General features: G+C 44.0%; 1 protein-coding gene across 1 annotated transcript in view; it reads right to left on the bottom strand.

Moving 5' to 3' along the window:
- Window positions 1-8,643: 8,643 nt before the first annotated feature.
- Window positions 8,644-17,903, bottom strand: part of PTDSS1 (phosphatidylserine synthase 1) — a 48,401-nt gene continuing 39,141 nt past the window's right edge. The window contains exons 12-13 of the mRNA XM_053243482.1: window positions 17,197-17,266; window positions 8,644-12,789 (exon numbers count right to left, since the gene is read on the bottom strand). Coding sequence (XP_053099457.1) covers window positions 12,680-12,789; window positions 17,197-17,266 — 180 coding nt within the window. The 3' untranslated portion in view covers window positions 8,644-12,679. The remainder of the gene's footprint in view (window positions 12,790-17,196; window positions 17,267-17,903) is intronic.

Here is a 17,903-nt window from a genome sequence, read left to right as displayed (position 1 = left end):
CCCCTCACCCCACTGGCCTCTAGGGCCTCGCAGGGACCATTTGAGCATGTGCAGTGGCCATTTTTAAAAATAATCTTAAAAAAAAAAAAGGCCACTGAAAACAAAATGGCCACCGTGCATGCTCAAATGGCCTCTGCAAAGCCTGGCATGACCTAGAGCCTCACAGAGGCCATTTGAGCATGAACGGTGGCCATTTTGGTTTTGGTAACCATTTTTTAAAAAAATTACAAAATGGTGCCCCCCTTCAAGTGGCACCCGGGGCACGTGCCCTGCCTGCCCTACCCCTAGATATGCCCCTGATTGCTGGTGTCTATCTTAATTTTCCTGTTTAGATTGTGAGCCCTTTGGAGACAGGGAGCCATTTTATTTTTGTATTTATATCTATGTAAACCACTTTGGGAACTTTTGTTGAAGCGGTATATAAATATTTGTCACATTCTTATTCTGAAAATGGAGGTAGTCTATAACCCTCAGGACTAGTAGTCATTGATTGATTTATCCTCCATGAATGTGTCTAAGCCAAACTTAAAGCCACCCAAGCTGGTGGCCATCACCAAATCCCATGGCAGAGAATTCCATAGATTAATTATGTGCTGTGTGAAAAGGGACTTCATTTTGTCAGTCCTAATTTTCTTGGTAATCAGTTTCATGCAGCTTCATCCCTGGGGCAATTGCAAGGATAATGGAATCAGACACATTACCACTTTCGCAAGCAAAATTTCAAGTTAATGCTATATTTGCCCACTGATAAAAGAACATATCCTACTATAAGGCCATCTTTTTACAAAACCCTTAAGTATCATAGTGTCTGAAATGTGCATAATTGGTAATGGAGTAAGAACTTGTGTCCAAAAATTCTGATTCCATTACTGCCATATTTTGCATGTTTCTGACACTATAATATTCAAGAGCTGTTTTGTGTGTGTGTGTTTTTTAATGGCCTTAATGTAGATGTTCTCTTCTCTTGCCAGTGGTCATATAAAATATCAGCTTGAAAATCTGCATATGGCCACAGTCATTGAAAAAGTGGTGGCATGCATGATTCCGTTACCCTTGGCATTGCTCGCTTGCTACTTGGCTGTGGCTTACATGCAGGCTTCAGTCATCAACAGAGGAGCTAGAGGCAAAAACCTATTAATCTGCTTACGAGCAGCCTTCTCCTACTTCCTTTTACTGGACCTGCTGGGAAACTGGGGACCGAAAGACTAAGGCAGCCAAATTAGTCCCAGCTGTGCCTCATTCTATGTCAGCAAGGCAAGACTGAAGAGAGTCCTGCGACTAACACAGCTGTAGCTGGCAAAGCAAATCACATTAATTTGCCTTTGGGTTCTCTTCTTATCCTCTGTATGACTTTGCATTAGCTCCAGACATAATGCATCAGAGTTTTTGAGCCAGATCGCCACAGGCTACATACCCATCGCACCAGCCCGTGCTACAATTTGTAGTTTGCAGAAGTGCTTTAAGAGTTTCCCAGTGAAAGTGGCCACTGAAGTGTGCTTTAAAGGTTATTTCATCACCCACAATAGAACTGCCTGGAAAAGCCATGGGATTGTAGATGAAAGCAGAGGTTCTTTCTTCCCTCCATCTCTCTTCCTTATACAATTGAATCTTTGGTGCGATGATGAGATACAGGACATTTCAGGGTGGCTGAGACTTGCTGGAGATCATGCAGCAAGCGCCTTATCACAGAGGCACAAGATTCCTGCTCAAAGACCACAGCTGAGTCCTTGCTACAAAGCTATCCGCACATTTATTTGGGCACACTGGCCATTTCTCCATTACTTCTCGGCTCTTTTTCTTTCCTCTCCCTGATACTTTGGGTGGGGGGAATATTGCACATGCGGTCAAGGGGAATGTGCTGATCACAGCACATTCCAAATGTGGCGAAATCAGCTGGATGTGCAGAAATGCCTCTGAACCGACAATGTTTCCTTCCCTGGCACCGTTTTTGCACCTTGTGACACCTCCTGCTGGTACAGCACATGCAGCTGAAAGAAAACACCCAAAGCATAACAGAGCTAATACAAAGCGACCTGAGGAGAGCTCAAGCGTGCACCAGCTCTGCTTTTGTTCCATGTAATGGCATGGTGCTTGCAAGCACCCAGAATTATGCTGGTGAAAGGACTGCGTTAACTAGAAGCATTTGCTGGAAAAGGCACTTCTGTAATCAAGAAAATTGTTGCAATTATGCCTATGCAAGTGCATGCATTTCTGATTTGCATGGTGATCATCTCCACTTTGTGGTCAGTGATACCTCACAGGATGGAGCTAAATACTGAGAATGAGCCCCTATGGACTACTACTATTATTACTACGACTATTTGCATCTCATTTTCCAACAAAAGTGCTCAAAAGCTATTTACATAGATAAACAAACATAAATAAATAAAACTGGTTCCCTGTCCCAAGAGGACTCACAATTTAAAGGAAATATAAATACCAGCTGCAGCCACTGGTAGGACACGGTCCTGGAGTTGGATAGGGCCAGTTGCTCTCCTCCACTAATCATAAGAGAATCACCACTTTTACAGGTGCTTTGCACAGTTGGGGTGTGTGTGTGTGCGTGCACATGTCTGGTTTTTTGCACAGTATGTTTCTGATTTACAAGAACAGCTCTAACAGTGCAATTTTATGTATGTTTACTTGGAAGTGAGTACTGCTGAATTCAATGAAATTTACTCCTTAGGAAGTGTATGCAGGATTTCAGTTTTAACAGCTTAAACAAACCCTGTTTTACACCTCCCTGGATTATTAAGTATATGATCCTCTCTAGCTTCTAAAGAAAATGAATATTGTTATATTCACCGATCACTGGACATCACTTGTGCACTTTTATCCTCATTATTAGAACATTTTCTTCGCCATGAGCCGCACTGCTTGTTAAGATCACCTGGAGAGGTTCATCTGAGGGTGCCACCAACACACCTGGAGGCTACTCGGGAACAGGACTTCTCCATTGCGGCCCCTGGACCTTGGAATGCGCTCCCTGTTGAAATAAGAGCCTCCTCATCTCTGGCAATTTTTAAAAAGGCACTAAAGACACATTTATTCACCCAGGCTTTTAATTAGATTTATCATTTTAATATTTTAATATTGAGTTTTTAATGTTTTCAATGTTTTAAATTATTATAATTGTTAATTGATCTGATGTTTTAAATGTTTTTAGTTGTAAACTGCCCAGAGATGCAAGTTTTGGGTGGTATAGAAATATTTTTTATAAAATAAAATAAAATAAAATAAAATATTGATGGCGTTTGTATGCCCATTCTTCTCTTTTCCTAAATATTGATTTCAGTCAGGGGCAGCTACCAATAGTGTGGAATGTCTCTTCACAAGCAAGGTCATCACCAAGATGTTTTTTAAAATGGCCATGATGCCACATGGGGGCCCGGTCCATGTGCCCACTCTCCTAGAAGGCACCATGATTTTCCCCAAAGGAAAAGAGGTTCCCTGTCATATTTCTGGAATGGCTTGGCCTAGAGTTCTGAAATTTGGCACAAATGTAAGACAGATTATCAGGACTCCGTGTATTGATTTTAAAGCAGAACAGTCAATCTGTTGATTTTTAATGATTTTTTTGAATTTAAAAAAAGTCAAAAAAAGTCAAAGTGGCTTGTTTCATGGCAGAAAATTACAAAAATTTCTGGAAATTAAGTCCCCCCACCATTCTGGACCACAATTCTAATCTCATTTGAAGGAATCTCCCCTTTGCCTTTATAAAAAAGTGCAACATACCCCCGCTTTGCCCAACCCTTTACATTTCCAGAATAGCTGGGCTTAGACTTCTGAAATTGGGCACACATATAGTCCAAGATGGCAAGACTGTTTATTTTTATTTCAAGAAAACCAGTCAATCTTGTGATTTTAATGGAAGATTGGAAACCATTTTTGTTGTATCTAAAGAACTATTTTCCTACTATGGACTTTACAGCAGGGTTTACAGCAGGTTTTGGAATTTACAGCAGGGTTTGAAATTTAGTAAAAATTGCAGGTTGGGTAGATTAACTGTGTTTTTAAGGGTTTAAATTTATGTTTTGAATTATTATTATAGCAAGGGTAAATTTTATAGCTGATGATTCACGAAGAGATGTGTGCGGGAAGTCCACGTTTGTTTATTTGTTAATGGTAAATATTACTATTGTTAAAATCAATAAAAATTGAATTTGAAAAAAAATAATCTTGCGATTTTAATGAATTTTCCCCTACTGCAGAAAAGCTGCCAGAAAGAGTTCTGTCCATCTAGTGAAAGTGGAACTGTTATATCTGAATAAACAAGCAGCATTTTTTTTTTAAGCAAATGCACTAAGCTCAAGTTGGTTTGTGATGCAAAAGCTCTGCATGAGAACTGTGAAGCAAAGGGCGTGTTGTGGTTTAAACTCCCCCACCCCTTATGAATACACTATATGTACAAGTTGGTTTTGTGTTTGGATGATGAAGCAACGGACACGTATTGAGGCGATTCTCACGATTACCCGAAAGTGGGCTAAGGGAGCCAAGCCCGCTTTCGGGTGATCGTGTACTGCAATGGGAGCCACACGGCTCCCAGCAGCAAACCCTCTCAAGTACCCCTCCCCTTAGTTCAGGATAGCAGAACGAGTGCTCTGCTAACCCGGGCTTCGGGATCGTGCGCCGCCATGGCGCGGCTATGTTCCGCAGCAGCACATGAGTAGATCCCCGCTGGGAGGCTTGTGTGGGGCATCTTGGGACTACTGGGGGCCACACGACCCCCAATCCCCGCTGGCTCTGTGACGGAGCCAGCAGTCGTGTGGGCAGACAATCTAGCTGCCCAGGGCTGCTGCCTTGATTTTCTGTGGGGAAAGCTAGCTAAGCTGGCTCTCCCCGCTAACTCCCTTACGGCGAGTCTCACTAATCGTGAGACTCACCTCATTGTGTCCTAGTTAGTTTGTGAATGGTCATGAAGCTATGTGAATCCATTGAGGCTTGCATAGTCTTCTTCTTCTTCTTTTGGCAAATGAATTCTGGCCCAGATCTGTGAGTTTGTGAAAAATAATCACGAAAATATATAGATTGTTGGGGGGCTATATAGATAACTGGGGGGCTATATAGCCCCCCACCCCAAATGTACTCTGGCCCAGACCTCTGGGTTTCTGGTGAAATCAATATATAGGGAGAGAATGCTTATTTTGTGGGTAGGTGTGGGGGCCTAACTAATCTCATTAGGTCCAGGCTCCAAAATTACCCAGCTGTACCTCTGGCTGCGTTGACCTTCAGAGTCAGATATCATTTGCACAGACCAGGCAAAATAAGACTGTTCTCACATTTGAGCACTGTGAATGTTTTTTCTCAGTTACTATATTAGCCTGTGAGTATTTAATGCAGTAGTTTAAGTGTTTAAGTTCAGAAGAACAATCTAATGCAGCAGAGTTGGTATAGCTCTCTTCCATTCCATTGCTTATTTGAATACTTGCCATGTAAGGGTTTTTTTCCCCTTCACTCACACAGCATACCAACATTTCACCAACAAAAATAGGGACATGCCTATGAATGTAGGGGATGTAGCCCAGCAACTTGGGAGAGGGGTGTGCATGGATTGGTTGGGGGTGGTTCAGTCTGAATTTGAACCAAATTCAGACCAAACCAGGTATTCTAACCAATTCCGTCAAACCGATCAGCTCGGCCAATCAGTTCAACAAAGCTCATACCGGTTCACAATCAAAACATATAGCCCAGTTTGCAGCTGTCCGTTTTGTTATCAAACCAGTTCTGCACATCCCTAATCTGGAAGGTGTGATCTATAATGTATAGCGCGTGTGGCCAGGCAGCCTGGGAGGTGTGGCATATCATTCAGATTACAAGCATGTCCCAGAGAGAGAAAAGATAGCAAAGTGCAGGCAGAGCACATTATTCCAAACTACCAAAGCAGAACAGCCAAGGCCATATCCACCAATATTTCACAGATGAAAACAAGCAAACACTTGTAACAACCAATTCTCAGATCAAGGATTACTGCCCAAACCTCCCACCCACTATTACCTGTTGCTGAAGACTGGATTCTACCCCTCTGTGCTGTGCGTGCCAGCAAAATGCCTTAGCGTGATGCACCCACTGACATAGAGTTACACTAGAGATACGGTACAGCCACCTTCCCGTTTGGAGACTTAATTCCTAGAGATTCTGAGGGAGCGGAATCTTGAAGGATGGCAACTCTAGCAACTTGTGAAACAAAAATGGGAAAAAGGCATTCCCAAGAGGCAAAATTAGAGACGGTGATTTACCGGGGCAGATTCCAGAAAATGGGGACTGTCCCTGATAAACAGGGAGCCTATGAGAGAGAGAGAGGTGTAAGAAAAGAACCGCTAGAGCAGCAGAAGTTATCTCACTAGTAGCAGCAGCAATAACGAAGACTTGTTGGCAGTGCATTCTGTTTTCCATGGAATCTGTCTCAGGGACAGTTGGAACATCATGGATAGAGAAGTGTTTTGGACATTTGAACTAGCCTTAACATGGAGTAAGAAGGGCACAATTCTCCAGATGTGCCTTAATATCTGGATTTAGAGTTGTGGCATGTTTCCTTCCAGTGTCTCAGAAGGGGAAAAAAAAAAAAAACCACTTTAAAATCTCCTAACCTCTAGCAAGATATCAAGTTTCCTTCCTCTCTACACATTTCAAAGAGACCTCCCAAGAATCAACAATCCCCCATGAACCACATTTATGAAAAAATTGTTTGCAAACCCACTTGGCTGACAACAGAGCAATCTGCTGTGGCTTACTCTCATATGATTGGTGCAGGCAAAAGTTTTTAAAGGTGTGATCATTTTTCTCTGAAACTGTTTTGATGGAAATTAGTCTTTTGAGCATTTTTATTCCTCACCTAGATACCCTATTTTCTTAAAGGTTAATCTCCCTGTCACCTGATTTAACATCTATTTGCAGAGAACAACATATAAGATTCACCCATGAGTTCTTCATGTCGTACAAACACACACTTGAAATAATCCCCCCAGCAGGTCATTTTGCTTTTATCTGCAATCTTACCCATACACCCGCGCACACACACACACCCCAAAGATTAATTCCATATGTGTGCTGCAAACATATGCAAAGACTAGCATTAACATTATAGCAGAGTAGAATAATTCAGTGTTCATTAATTTTCATTCCTTCCCATACAGTTTATTTCTTTCCAAAGTGAGAAGCTAAGCTTTACAGCCTTACCAGATCATAAATCAGATTCTTGAATACAGGATGAGCTAAAGTGCGCCCCCTTGTGTAAAGGAGCCAGTCATACCCTGCCCCCCCCCCCAACTTTGACAAAGTAACTTGAACAGGTGAACAAGCCAATACTGGATGCATATTCAATTTAGAAGTGAACCTAGTTTTGCTTTTTTACATCGAGTTCTACTGTCTCCTTGAAATGTTTATTTGTTGTCCAAGTTCTAAATGCTAGAAGGAATACAGAAACTGCCTTAAAGTGTGTGAGACCATTAGTCCATCCAGGCCAGCATTGTCTACAGTACACTGACTGGCAGCAGCTCTGTACAATGTCAGACAGGAGTCTTTCCTAGCCATACCCGAGGATGGCATAGATTGAACCTGGGACCAAGACTCAGGGAAACAAACATTAAAGAATGCAATTCCCCAGCTGCTTTCTGAAGTACTACAGTCCATTACCATCATCTTAGGCCTCTTCCACTTCAGTCTGCTGCATGTCTAGACTTGATCAGAATGGCCAGAGATTTAGAGGTGCATGGTCAAGAGCTGCCAAGGTGAGGCAGGTGCAAATAACACACGCTGATTTGAAATATCCAACCAAATTGTTGGCTAAGGGATTATTTTGGAAACAAGGAGGCCACAAAGTAGGGCTGTGCCCGGAACTGTCCCGGAGGCGGCAGGGGTGCTCCCTTAAGGGCAGGGGAGGGTGCACTTACTCCTCCTGCTGCATTTCCCCTGCCAGTGCTCCATTGTATCAAGGCCCCTCGGGGCGGCAGCATACCTCCCTGCTACCCTGTTGCCGTCCTTGGCCGGAAGTACCGGAGAAGCGTGCGCCCATTTGCCCCGCACATGCACACACTCAACGGGTGCACTCGTGCCCGGTATTTCTGGTCACAAGGTGGCAGGGAGGTACGCTGCCTCCCTGAGGCCTTGATACAATAGAGTGCCGGTGGGGGAAATGCGGCAGGCGGGATAAGTGCACCCTCCCCCACCCTTAAGGGTGCACCCTCGCCAAAACACAAAATGGCCCCGGTGGCCGAAACGTTTTGGAGGCTTCTGTAATGGCCTCCGAAACGTTTCGGGCTCAAGCCTAGAGGCAGGCCATTAGCTAGGGAATACTGAAATACATACACACACACACACACTCTCTCTCTCCCTCTACTGTTCTCTCTCAAGCATTTAAGGAGTGTTTCACTGAGCTGAGCTCATCTGGAGATGGAATAGAGTTAAATTATAGCCACCTAACACTGAGATATTATAAAAGACGGAAAGGCTCTGAGACATCATGCTTCACTGTACAACATATAGCTGAAGTGAGAGATCAAAAGTGGAACAAAAGGCGGAAAATAGGTGTACAAATAGATACAGCCTCTGTCAGGGACAATGACAGGTGCACCGTTGACACAGTATAGCCTATTAGGTGGTAATGTTTTTAACAGCAATCAAGTCTTTAATAAAAGAAACATCACATTCTTTTCAGGAATTTAGGACTTTATTTTTCACAGGTGAGTAACCAAAAACAGAGCTGAAACCAAATTCCATGTATTTATTAGGTATTGTATTTTATATATAACAGTGCTCTACCCAGGTTTAATACTGGTAGCTGATAATATGTTTGCGCTGAGTGGCTGGACCTCTCTCTTATTATTATATGCCCACTTGGCACTCTTGACCTTGGGTGTGTGTGTGTGTAAATGCCTCTTTGCATCAGAGCTACACAGAAATGCTAGAGCCTGTTGCCAGTGTTCAGGCCATGGCTTAGCACAGGAGTTCTAAACCTGGGTCTCTAGATAATGTTGGACTTAAACAAGGTTGCACAACTTCGGCCCTCCAGCTATTTTTGGACTACAACCCATCGTTCCCAGCCACAGTGGCCAATAGTCAGGGATTATGGGAGTTGTAGTTCAACATTTTCTGGAGGGCCCAAGTAGTGCAGCCCTGGACTACAACCTGTGGACTTTCATCCCCAGCCACAATGGTGAAAGGCCATTGTGCTTGGGGGATGATGGGAAATGTAATCCAACAAGATTTAGGTTCCCAAGTCTGAGAACCCCTGCAATATCAAGTTAGGCTCCCCCATCAATGACTGGTAATATGGCACAGTCTCCAGAGGAACCAAGACCACATCTTTTCCAACAAGCACACTGTAAATGATTAGAAAACAACTAACTGGAGTGTACACAAGTAGGAAAGTTGGTGAAATGGGATGAGGGACATAAGAAACTGAAGCCAAGTTCAAAAGCATGTAAATGGGAGCAAATACAGGAGTTCCAGAATTTTCCATACAAGGGTGAGAGTGCTATGCAGCTCATTAGTGGACTTCACCAGTTATGGGATCTTTCTCTCTCCAGTCTGACATTTTATTCCTAGACTTGATCAAAATTCTTCTTTCTATTTCTACTGGTCCATTTTTCCATGGAATTTTTTCCCTTTTCCATGGAAAATAAAATATGGGGCCTACATAGTATCTTGCAAGCAGAATATGAGCTGAGAGAACGCTTGTCATTATGAGCTAGGAAAATGCGGCATTTCACACAATACTTGGAGTCTTTACATAATTTACATTTAAAAGGATGGGGACGGAATTACCACGGGGTGGTATGTGGATGTGTTCCCTCTTTTTCTCTGCCACAGGGATTAGGAAAGGAGTATGCATCTTTTGGGCTCACTCATGCAAGATCCTTTTATGATTCCTATAAAAGCAACAATACAATAGGTTACAGGGGTTAGGATCCAAAGAGGCCAGAGTGTATATACAAAGCACTTTTGTGCATGCACAGAATTGTGTGTGCTGCTGGTTTGCCCTTCCACTAGTAGCCCCTAAATGCCTTGTAGATTGCTGCTCTGGAGGGCTCTTCAATCTTCAGGCGAACTTTCCAGAAGCTGCAGGGAGTTACTGCTGGAAGGCTGAACCGCCCCTAAGTAAGGATGTGCTCCATTCTAGGAGCGCCGAGCCAGTTCCATGGACCGGCATTCAAGCCGATTTGAAGGTGGAGGGGGGATACCATTAAGGGTGGGGGGTGGTGCTCTTACCCCTCCCGCCGCATTTCCCCCACTGGCACTGCAGTTTAAAAGGATCCAGCAGGGCGGCAGCATACCTCCCAGCTGCCCCCGTTGGACCAGAAGTGCCGGATGCGTGTGTGCACATCGTGCTCATGCACACCTGGCTGCCACCCCGCCAGACCCTTTTAAACTGCACTGCCAGTGGGGAAAATGGGGTGGGAGGGTTAAGATCACCTTCCCCCACCCTTAAAGGCATCCCCACTCAAGCTGCCTCTCACCAGCTCCGTGTACATCCCTACCCCTAAGCACATCCCATCTACTCCACATGACCTTTTTTATCCCATCCCTAGTAAATGTTTATGCCAATTCTGGTTTTGCATGTACACGGTGTACAATGTAGGTTTCTGTATACACAAGCGCTCGTTTCAATTGATAAATCTGGCTTTTGTACATGAAGCTGCACTGTGTTCCAAGGGCGGTGTCTCTCATGAAGAGAGTAAGTACATTATTATTGATTTCAACAGGCAGAATTATTATTATTTATTATTATTATTATTATTATTGCACAACCTAGGCTCTGCAAAACAGGGCAGTCTCTATGGGAATGTGGATAGCAACACTAAAATGAACAGACGAAATGTTTGCAGGAACATTAACATCTTCTGGCTTTGGTCTTGAATAAACAGAAAAATCACATTGGTCTGCCTTGTTGGAACCAACTCTTAAGGAATTAAGAGCTAAGACTGAATGAACTGGAGAGTCCAGACCAAATACATTCAAGAATTATGCAGCATGCTAAGAATACATGGAGGTAATGATACACAATTTGGAGACCATGAATGAGAAAAGCAATATTTGGGGGGGGGGGGGAGATGTTCTGAGTGCACATTCCCCATTTAGCATAGTTGCAGCAAAGAGGATATAGCAGCTTTTGATGCAAGAGTTTGCACATTTATGATTGAAAAAACAGAGCTTTCTGTGGATTAGCAGCTACACAGCAAGTGTATTCAAAAAGCTGATTCTCTGTGGCACATAAAGTCATGGATTATGGTGTTCTTTTTTCTATTTACAGTCACGTCACTTGTCTGCTGAAGTCCTTGCAGTCTTTCAGATCTTGTGGTGTGTATCTTGTGGCATATCACAGCAAACAGCACTTTCCACAGGAAGCTTAGTTGTTAGTTACTGGAAAGATGTGGGTTCTTACCTAACTTGTCACCTTTGCCAATTCTTATGGAGTTATCAGTCCTACAACCTAGTTGGCACATGCAAAGAAATACCCACTGAACACAAGAGAGAAAGTCTAAGCAAAATTGTCCCGGTTCTGACCGTTTAAGCACAAGATCTAAATAAGCCTCAGGGTTTAATACTTCATTATTAGAACTGTTGCGTTTTTTTTAGGAATTACCCAGTTTACCAATTTTGTATTTAAGAATTTAATTTTCCCTTTTCAAGAAACAATGAAACAAAACTGTTTGAGCTTTCCGAAACTGAGTCTAAGCTATGAAAGAATAAGTGGAGTGAACGTGTATAAATGATTATAAATTTAAAGAATGAAGAACATCCAGGAAGCTATCGTACTCTTCTGGATAAGCCATCTTATCAGGCCAACTGGGGATTCCAAAGCCTCTAACAAGAAGCTTGCTTTAAAACTGGGATCATTTTGCTGCAGCTAGAAGCTGAGGTCTATAGAGAGAAAAAGGTTTGAATAAGCAAGGTGCAGCTAAAGCGATGATAATACACAGGAAACATTGGAGCTGCAAGAAAACAAACAATGTGTATATATACACAATTAGACCTATGTCCCTGGAGCAGGAGACCCTTCCTGGGTAACAGAATCCATGATATTCTGAGATAGGAGTGAACACAACGAACATTTAGCAGAGTTAAATGAGTTAGAAACCATATAACTAACTGTCCAAAACCAGGAAAACACTTCCTAATAGCACCCTGCTGATTGAAATGTGGAACTCTTTTTTTCTTTAAAAAGCACAGGCAAGCTGTCAGATTGAGAACAAAGGCAGAACAGCTTTCAGTCAAAAGAAGTATTAAAACAAACAAAAATGTAAAACAATTGTTTAAACCCCTACAACCAAACAACAAACAAAACCAACTGGTTGTTAGTTAACTTTGGGTTATCATTCTCATCTAAAGAAAGGCCTTCAGAAGGCATTCACACTACTGGAACAAAGACTATCACACAAACCCCTCAGGAGCAAGCAACTATTTTGCCTTTAAACACATTACTACTGTTTTGAGTGTCAAATGCAGAAGAGGTTAGACTGAAACCAGTGACTGGCAAGTGATAGCAGCGAATGACTGGTAATACATGGATGAGCTCCATCTCAACAAAGGTGGAGGCCTCTGGTTGCTGAAGATGTTGTCCTCCTCCTCCTTCTCCTTCACTTCTCGTTGGCCTTCAAGCAGGGAATTCAGCACCAGGCCCAGTTTTGCTTCTTTGCTCTCAAGCACACTTCCGGGACAAACCTAGAAGCAGTCTGTTTCCCTATCTCTTGCCAATCCCATTGGTTACTTTTGTTTTTGAATGGCGATTCCGTCTTCTAGATGAATGGCTTTCGCTGTTGCTTGAGTGTTTAGGTGGACTGTCTTCCATTCCTAACAAACAAACATACACCATGCAGTTATTTTAAAGAAGATCCTTCTGTTTCTTACAAATTTAATCCCCGGATTCATTAACAGAAACTGATACAATTTTGTTGAAACTGGCATGCCACCTAGTGGCTCAACTACTGTTTTATTTCTCCTCCCACCCCCCATTAAAAGACAAATGTCCATCCAATTACAGTGTACTAACATCCAGTATTCTAAAATCTTTCATCACTCCTTATATTAGTAAACAGGAGGTAGTGTGAGGATGTACTGGGAGCATAAAATGGGAAGTGGAAAGGGCTGGCACAGTGCTCTGGAGTTGGGGAGAGCCCATACATTTGCAAGAAAATCTTGATTTTAAAAAGTAGGCGAAAGTGAGTCTCAATAATCCTTGGGAACCGCCGCCCCCCGCATGCACACATCAGCAAAATCCATGAGTTGTGCTTGTCTACTCTGAGGATCCTCAACCGCTAGTAGTGGCTGGTGGTGGGAAAGGGACAGGCTGAACAGAAAGCAAGATGAGGAAATGAAGCCAGCTCCCCTGCACTCCTTGCTGAACAAGTAAGTGGTGGAAGTTTTGCTCATTTAAAAGGCTTTGCAGCCAGTTGGATGGGGAACAGTACGGGCAGAACTTTTTGCACTTGCACTTGCCAATTCAGCCAGAGGTACAGCAGCAGAACCCCATTTCTGCATCTGAGACCACAGCTCAAACAGGAGGCTTTAAGGCAGAGCTGCACAAGTTTGGCCCTCCAGCGGACTCGCATCATCCCCAGCCACAGTGGGCAACAGCTAAGGATACTGAAGTTATAGTCCAGCAACAGCTGGAGGGCCAAAGGTGCGCAGCCCTGCTTGAAGGCACCCAACAGTCACTGGTTGTTGATTTTTTTTTTAAAAAAAGAGGACTGTAAAACCACCAAAATCAATACAGTTAGGAAAGAAAAACAAAACAATAAAGGGCATATTTTATATCTGAAATTACAGACCAATCAAAATGCACGTTTACTTGCAGAGGAGCTAAACAGGAGTACAGTGATTGGATGGGACCTATGTGGCCCACACACCTGCTACCCAGAATTATCTCACATGTGCAAAGAAAGTAGGGGAGGTGAAGTCAAGAGAGAGAGAGGGTGCAGAAGCTACGTGAACGAAGCAGGAAGCCACTACATTAAGAATTTGGAAGCAAAAGCAAAAATGGCCAACATGTTGCACAGCAGTGCAGGAGCATTTCTGTTCAGCTGCTCCTGCTGTGTGCATGAAGCGCCGGTAGCACTGAATAAGAGAACTCTTGAATAGATACTTCCATCAGCACAGCTGCACTTGCACTGCACTATTTACACTGTTCCATTGTAAACAGCATGGCACAAGTGCAAATGCACTGATTTAATTATTGTACAAGAGTGCTCATGTGCCACACTGCGGGGGCTTAATAAGAAGTGCACACTATTGACAGTTGAGCGGAAACGCCAGCGTACCACTGCATGACATGTTGGACATCTTAAACAGATCTAAAGGGGAGGTGGGACTGAATGGCAAATGAAAGCAAGAAAAGGCTAAAGAAAGAAATGGGGGGGGCATAGACACTTATGTAATCCGTAAAAATTTAGGAAACAAAAGTGTAAAAGATAATTTAAAAGTAATAATGTTTACTTAACAGCAGTGCGTCCAAAGGAGAGCAAAGAAATAGAGATTCTCTCACAAGCAAGATTTTCCACCCGGCAACATCGAGAGAATGCATTTTATCATATTTGGAGACAGAATTTTGTGAAAGAATTCAACATTCTTAAAAAATGAAAATAAGATACTAATTACAATATTTTCCAAGGAGGTGGGAGGAATGGACAAAATGCATACTGCACTCTTGGAAAGAAGGATGCAAAGCATAAGTTATTTCCTTGAATAGAAGAGAACTCTGAATTTAAGACGGCCTTCCAATTTCTAACATTGAAGAACTTGGAGGAAAAGTAGTCTTGGATTCAGATAAATGAAGTGAGAAACATTTTTGAGCTACTGTGGAGGGAAGTCCCTGCTGGTTCCACTGGACCTCTCAGCGGCATTCGATACCATCAACCATAGTATCCTTCTGGACCGCCTTTTGAGTATAGCGACTGGATGCACTGCTTTCGGGTAGCTTCGGTCCTTTCTTGGGTGTAGGGTCCAGAAGGTGGTGCTGGGGGACTACTGCTTGGTTTGTTGACCATTGGCCTGTGGGGTCCTGCAGGGTTTGGTTTTGTCCGGCTTGCTGTTCAACATCTACATGAAACCGCTTGGAGAGGTCATCTGGGGACTTGGACTGAGTTGTCAGCAATATGCAGATGACACTCAGTCCCCCCCCCCCTTATCCTGTGATCCTAGGCAGGCAATGGATGACCTGAATCGGGGTCTGGAGGCTGTGATGGGCTGGATGTGCGCTAGTAAACTGAGATTGAATCCAGACAAGATGGAGGTGCTGTTGGTCATTAGGAGAGTCAATCGGGATGAAAGGATTCGACTGGTTCTTGATGGGGTTGCACTCCCCTTGAAAGAGCAAGAGTGCAGCTTGGGAGTACTGGACCCAGCTCTGCTCTCAGGTAGAGGTGGTGGCCAGAGGTGCTTTTGCACATCTTCAGCTAGTGTGCCAGCTGCATCCCTTTCTCAAGAAGGCAGATCTGGCCACAGTTACCCACACTCTAGTCACATCACGGCTGGAATACTGTAACACGCTCTGCGAGGGGCTGCCCTTGAAGAATATTCGGAAACTGCAGCTAGTGAAAAATATGGCAGCTAGGATTTTATCCAGAGCTGCCTGCTGGAATCATATTACTCCCATTCTGAAAGAGTCTGCACTACCTACCCATTTGTTTCCAGGTCCAATTCAAGGTGCTGGTTGTGACCTTTAAAACCCTTAATGGTTTGGGCCCTGGATATATGAAGGAGCACTGCTCCCAAAGGTTTCTGCCCGCTTGACAAGATCATCAGAGGGGGGCTCTGCTCCGTGTGCAGATGGTGAGAGAAGCTCGGCTGTTGTGCATTTGAGAGAGGGCCTTCTCAGTCATTGCCCCCAGGCTTTGGAATGCTCTCCCAGCTGGCATCCGCTCCTCAGCCTCCATCACAACTTTTAGAAAACAGGCTAAGATGTGACTCTTCACCCAGGCTTTTAAATGAGAGTATAGCTGTTTCTGCTGCTCTGTGTTTTGTGTATTACTGTTTTATATAGGTTTTAATACTTTTAAATAGATATATATTTATATTCAATAGTTGTACTTCTAATATTTTAATTGTGCATTGTTTTAATTGTAAACTGCTTTGAGATTATTTTAATGAAAAGTGGTCTAGAAACTGAAGATGGATGGATGAATGAATAGTCAAGGTGATGAGCTGCGCTGCAGAAATGCAGCTTACATGGATGAGGATAGGGAGGCTGACCTCAATCCAGAAAGCTTAACAGCCAAAGCACACAAGCTACCTCTGCAGGCATGGCTAAGAAGCAATTTCCCCCTGGGCCCATGATATATCACCCTGCCAGCAGCATCTGCAACACTTGCTATGCTGGATGGTGCAGCAATTGATGCAGGGGTTAGGGTTCTGTGCATTAGGGGTGTGCACGGTCCGGATTCCCCTGGTCCGGCACGGGGGGAACTGTTACTTTAAGCGGGGTGGTGGTGGTAGTACTTACGCCGCCCCCCCCCACCGCTCTTCCCCCTCCGGCGCTGGTCCTTTAAAAAAATCTTCTTGGGGCGGCAGAGTTCCTCCCTGCCGCCCCTGCCCCCATCGTTGTTCCTTAAGGCTTAAAGAGAGTAGAGCTAGCGGCACGCATGCTCCCTTCGCAGCGTGCGCGCTCGTCTCTGTTGCTGGCGCACGCGTGCCGCAGCGACAAAAACAAGTGCACGCGCTGCGAAGGGAGCATGCGCGCCGCTAGCTCTACTCTCTTTAAGCCTTAAGGAACAACGATGGGGGCAGGGGCGGCAGGGAGGAACTCTGCCGCCCCAAGAAGATTTTTAAAAGGACCAGCGCCGGAGGGGGAAGAGCGGCGGCGGCGGCGGGGGGAAGTACTACCACCCCCCGCTTAAAATAACAGTCCCCCGCCCAACTGAACCGGGGGAATTACGGACCGGTCTGGAGTGCTTTTAAATAGTGCCCAAACCAAAACCATGCACACTACTACTGTGCATAGCCTCCTAAGGACCACTGCAAAGACCAAGATGCCTCACATATAATTGTGCTCTATGGTCAAGTATGGGGAAAGTGCACCGCCTGAGGTAAATTAACGAACATCTTGGAAATTCAATTGTGGGACCTGCTGAAGAGGGAACAAACATTATATCGATGTCTGCCTGTCCTATGGCTAGGAACCCAACCTCTGCACTGTGCAGGAAGGAGATCAATGGCAGATGAATAACTGGAAAGGGGGCAGTATGTAAGACAAGGCACCCGTACCTCTAGTAAACTTAGAGTTAAGCCAGCAAGCATCTGGGATGTATGAGCTGTCCTCGCTTTCTGATAAAGTCTGTGAAGAGAAAGAGGATGTCACTGGAGTAGTTAAAGAGCAGTTTCACCTTTGCAATTAGTGCTTCTTGCCTCCAGACTCTGGAACATGTAATTTTAAAACAGCAGAGAGAATAGAGCAAATGCGACAAGCAACACAGGCTCCCCTGACCCTCCCAGGGTTATTCAGGTCTAACAGCTGAGAGGACAAGGAACCCTAAAAGAACAAGGCTGAATCAGCTCTCCTGTGCTGTGTTATGTAACCCAAATCTTCCTCCAAAGTTTGACATTACCGTTTGCCCTTCCATCCAGGTGTGGTGACCTTGTTTATTTCTCCAGCTTACAGTTATGCCCATACAATACAAAGGGACTGGGGTCTGACAGTTCTGCTTAGCCCACAATGGCCTTCCCACAAAGGATGGATTTGCAGGTTCATGCAGCAGCCTAAATGCCATGTTTTTCCTTTATGATCTCAATAACTTGGCTGACATCCTAACTATCAAAGTGTCAATGCTCCGTGAGATGCTACAGATGAACACAACAGCACTGGAACTCGAATGGGGAAGTTTTTTTAAAAAAACAATAATAATAATTTCCCTGCAGAAGCCCTCTATGTCACTCAAAAATACATCCCCAAAAGTTGTGCAGGCCTCAGTGAC

This window comes from Hemicordylus capensis, chromosome 4 (genome assembly GCF_027244095.1).
Source record: "Hemicordylus capensis ecotype Gifberg chromosome 4, rHemCap1.1.pri, whole genome shotgun sequence".
Lineage (NCBI taxonomy): Eukaryota > Metazoa > Chordata > Lepidosauria > Squamata > Cordylidae > Hemicordylus > Hemicordylus capensis.
The sequence above is the reverse complement of the archived record's forward strand: the minus strand, read 5'-3'. Positions and strand labels throughout refer to the sequence as shown.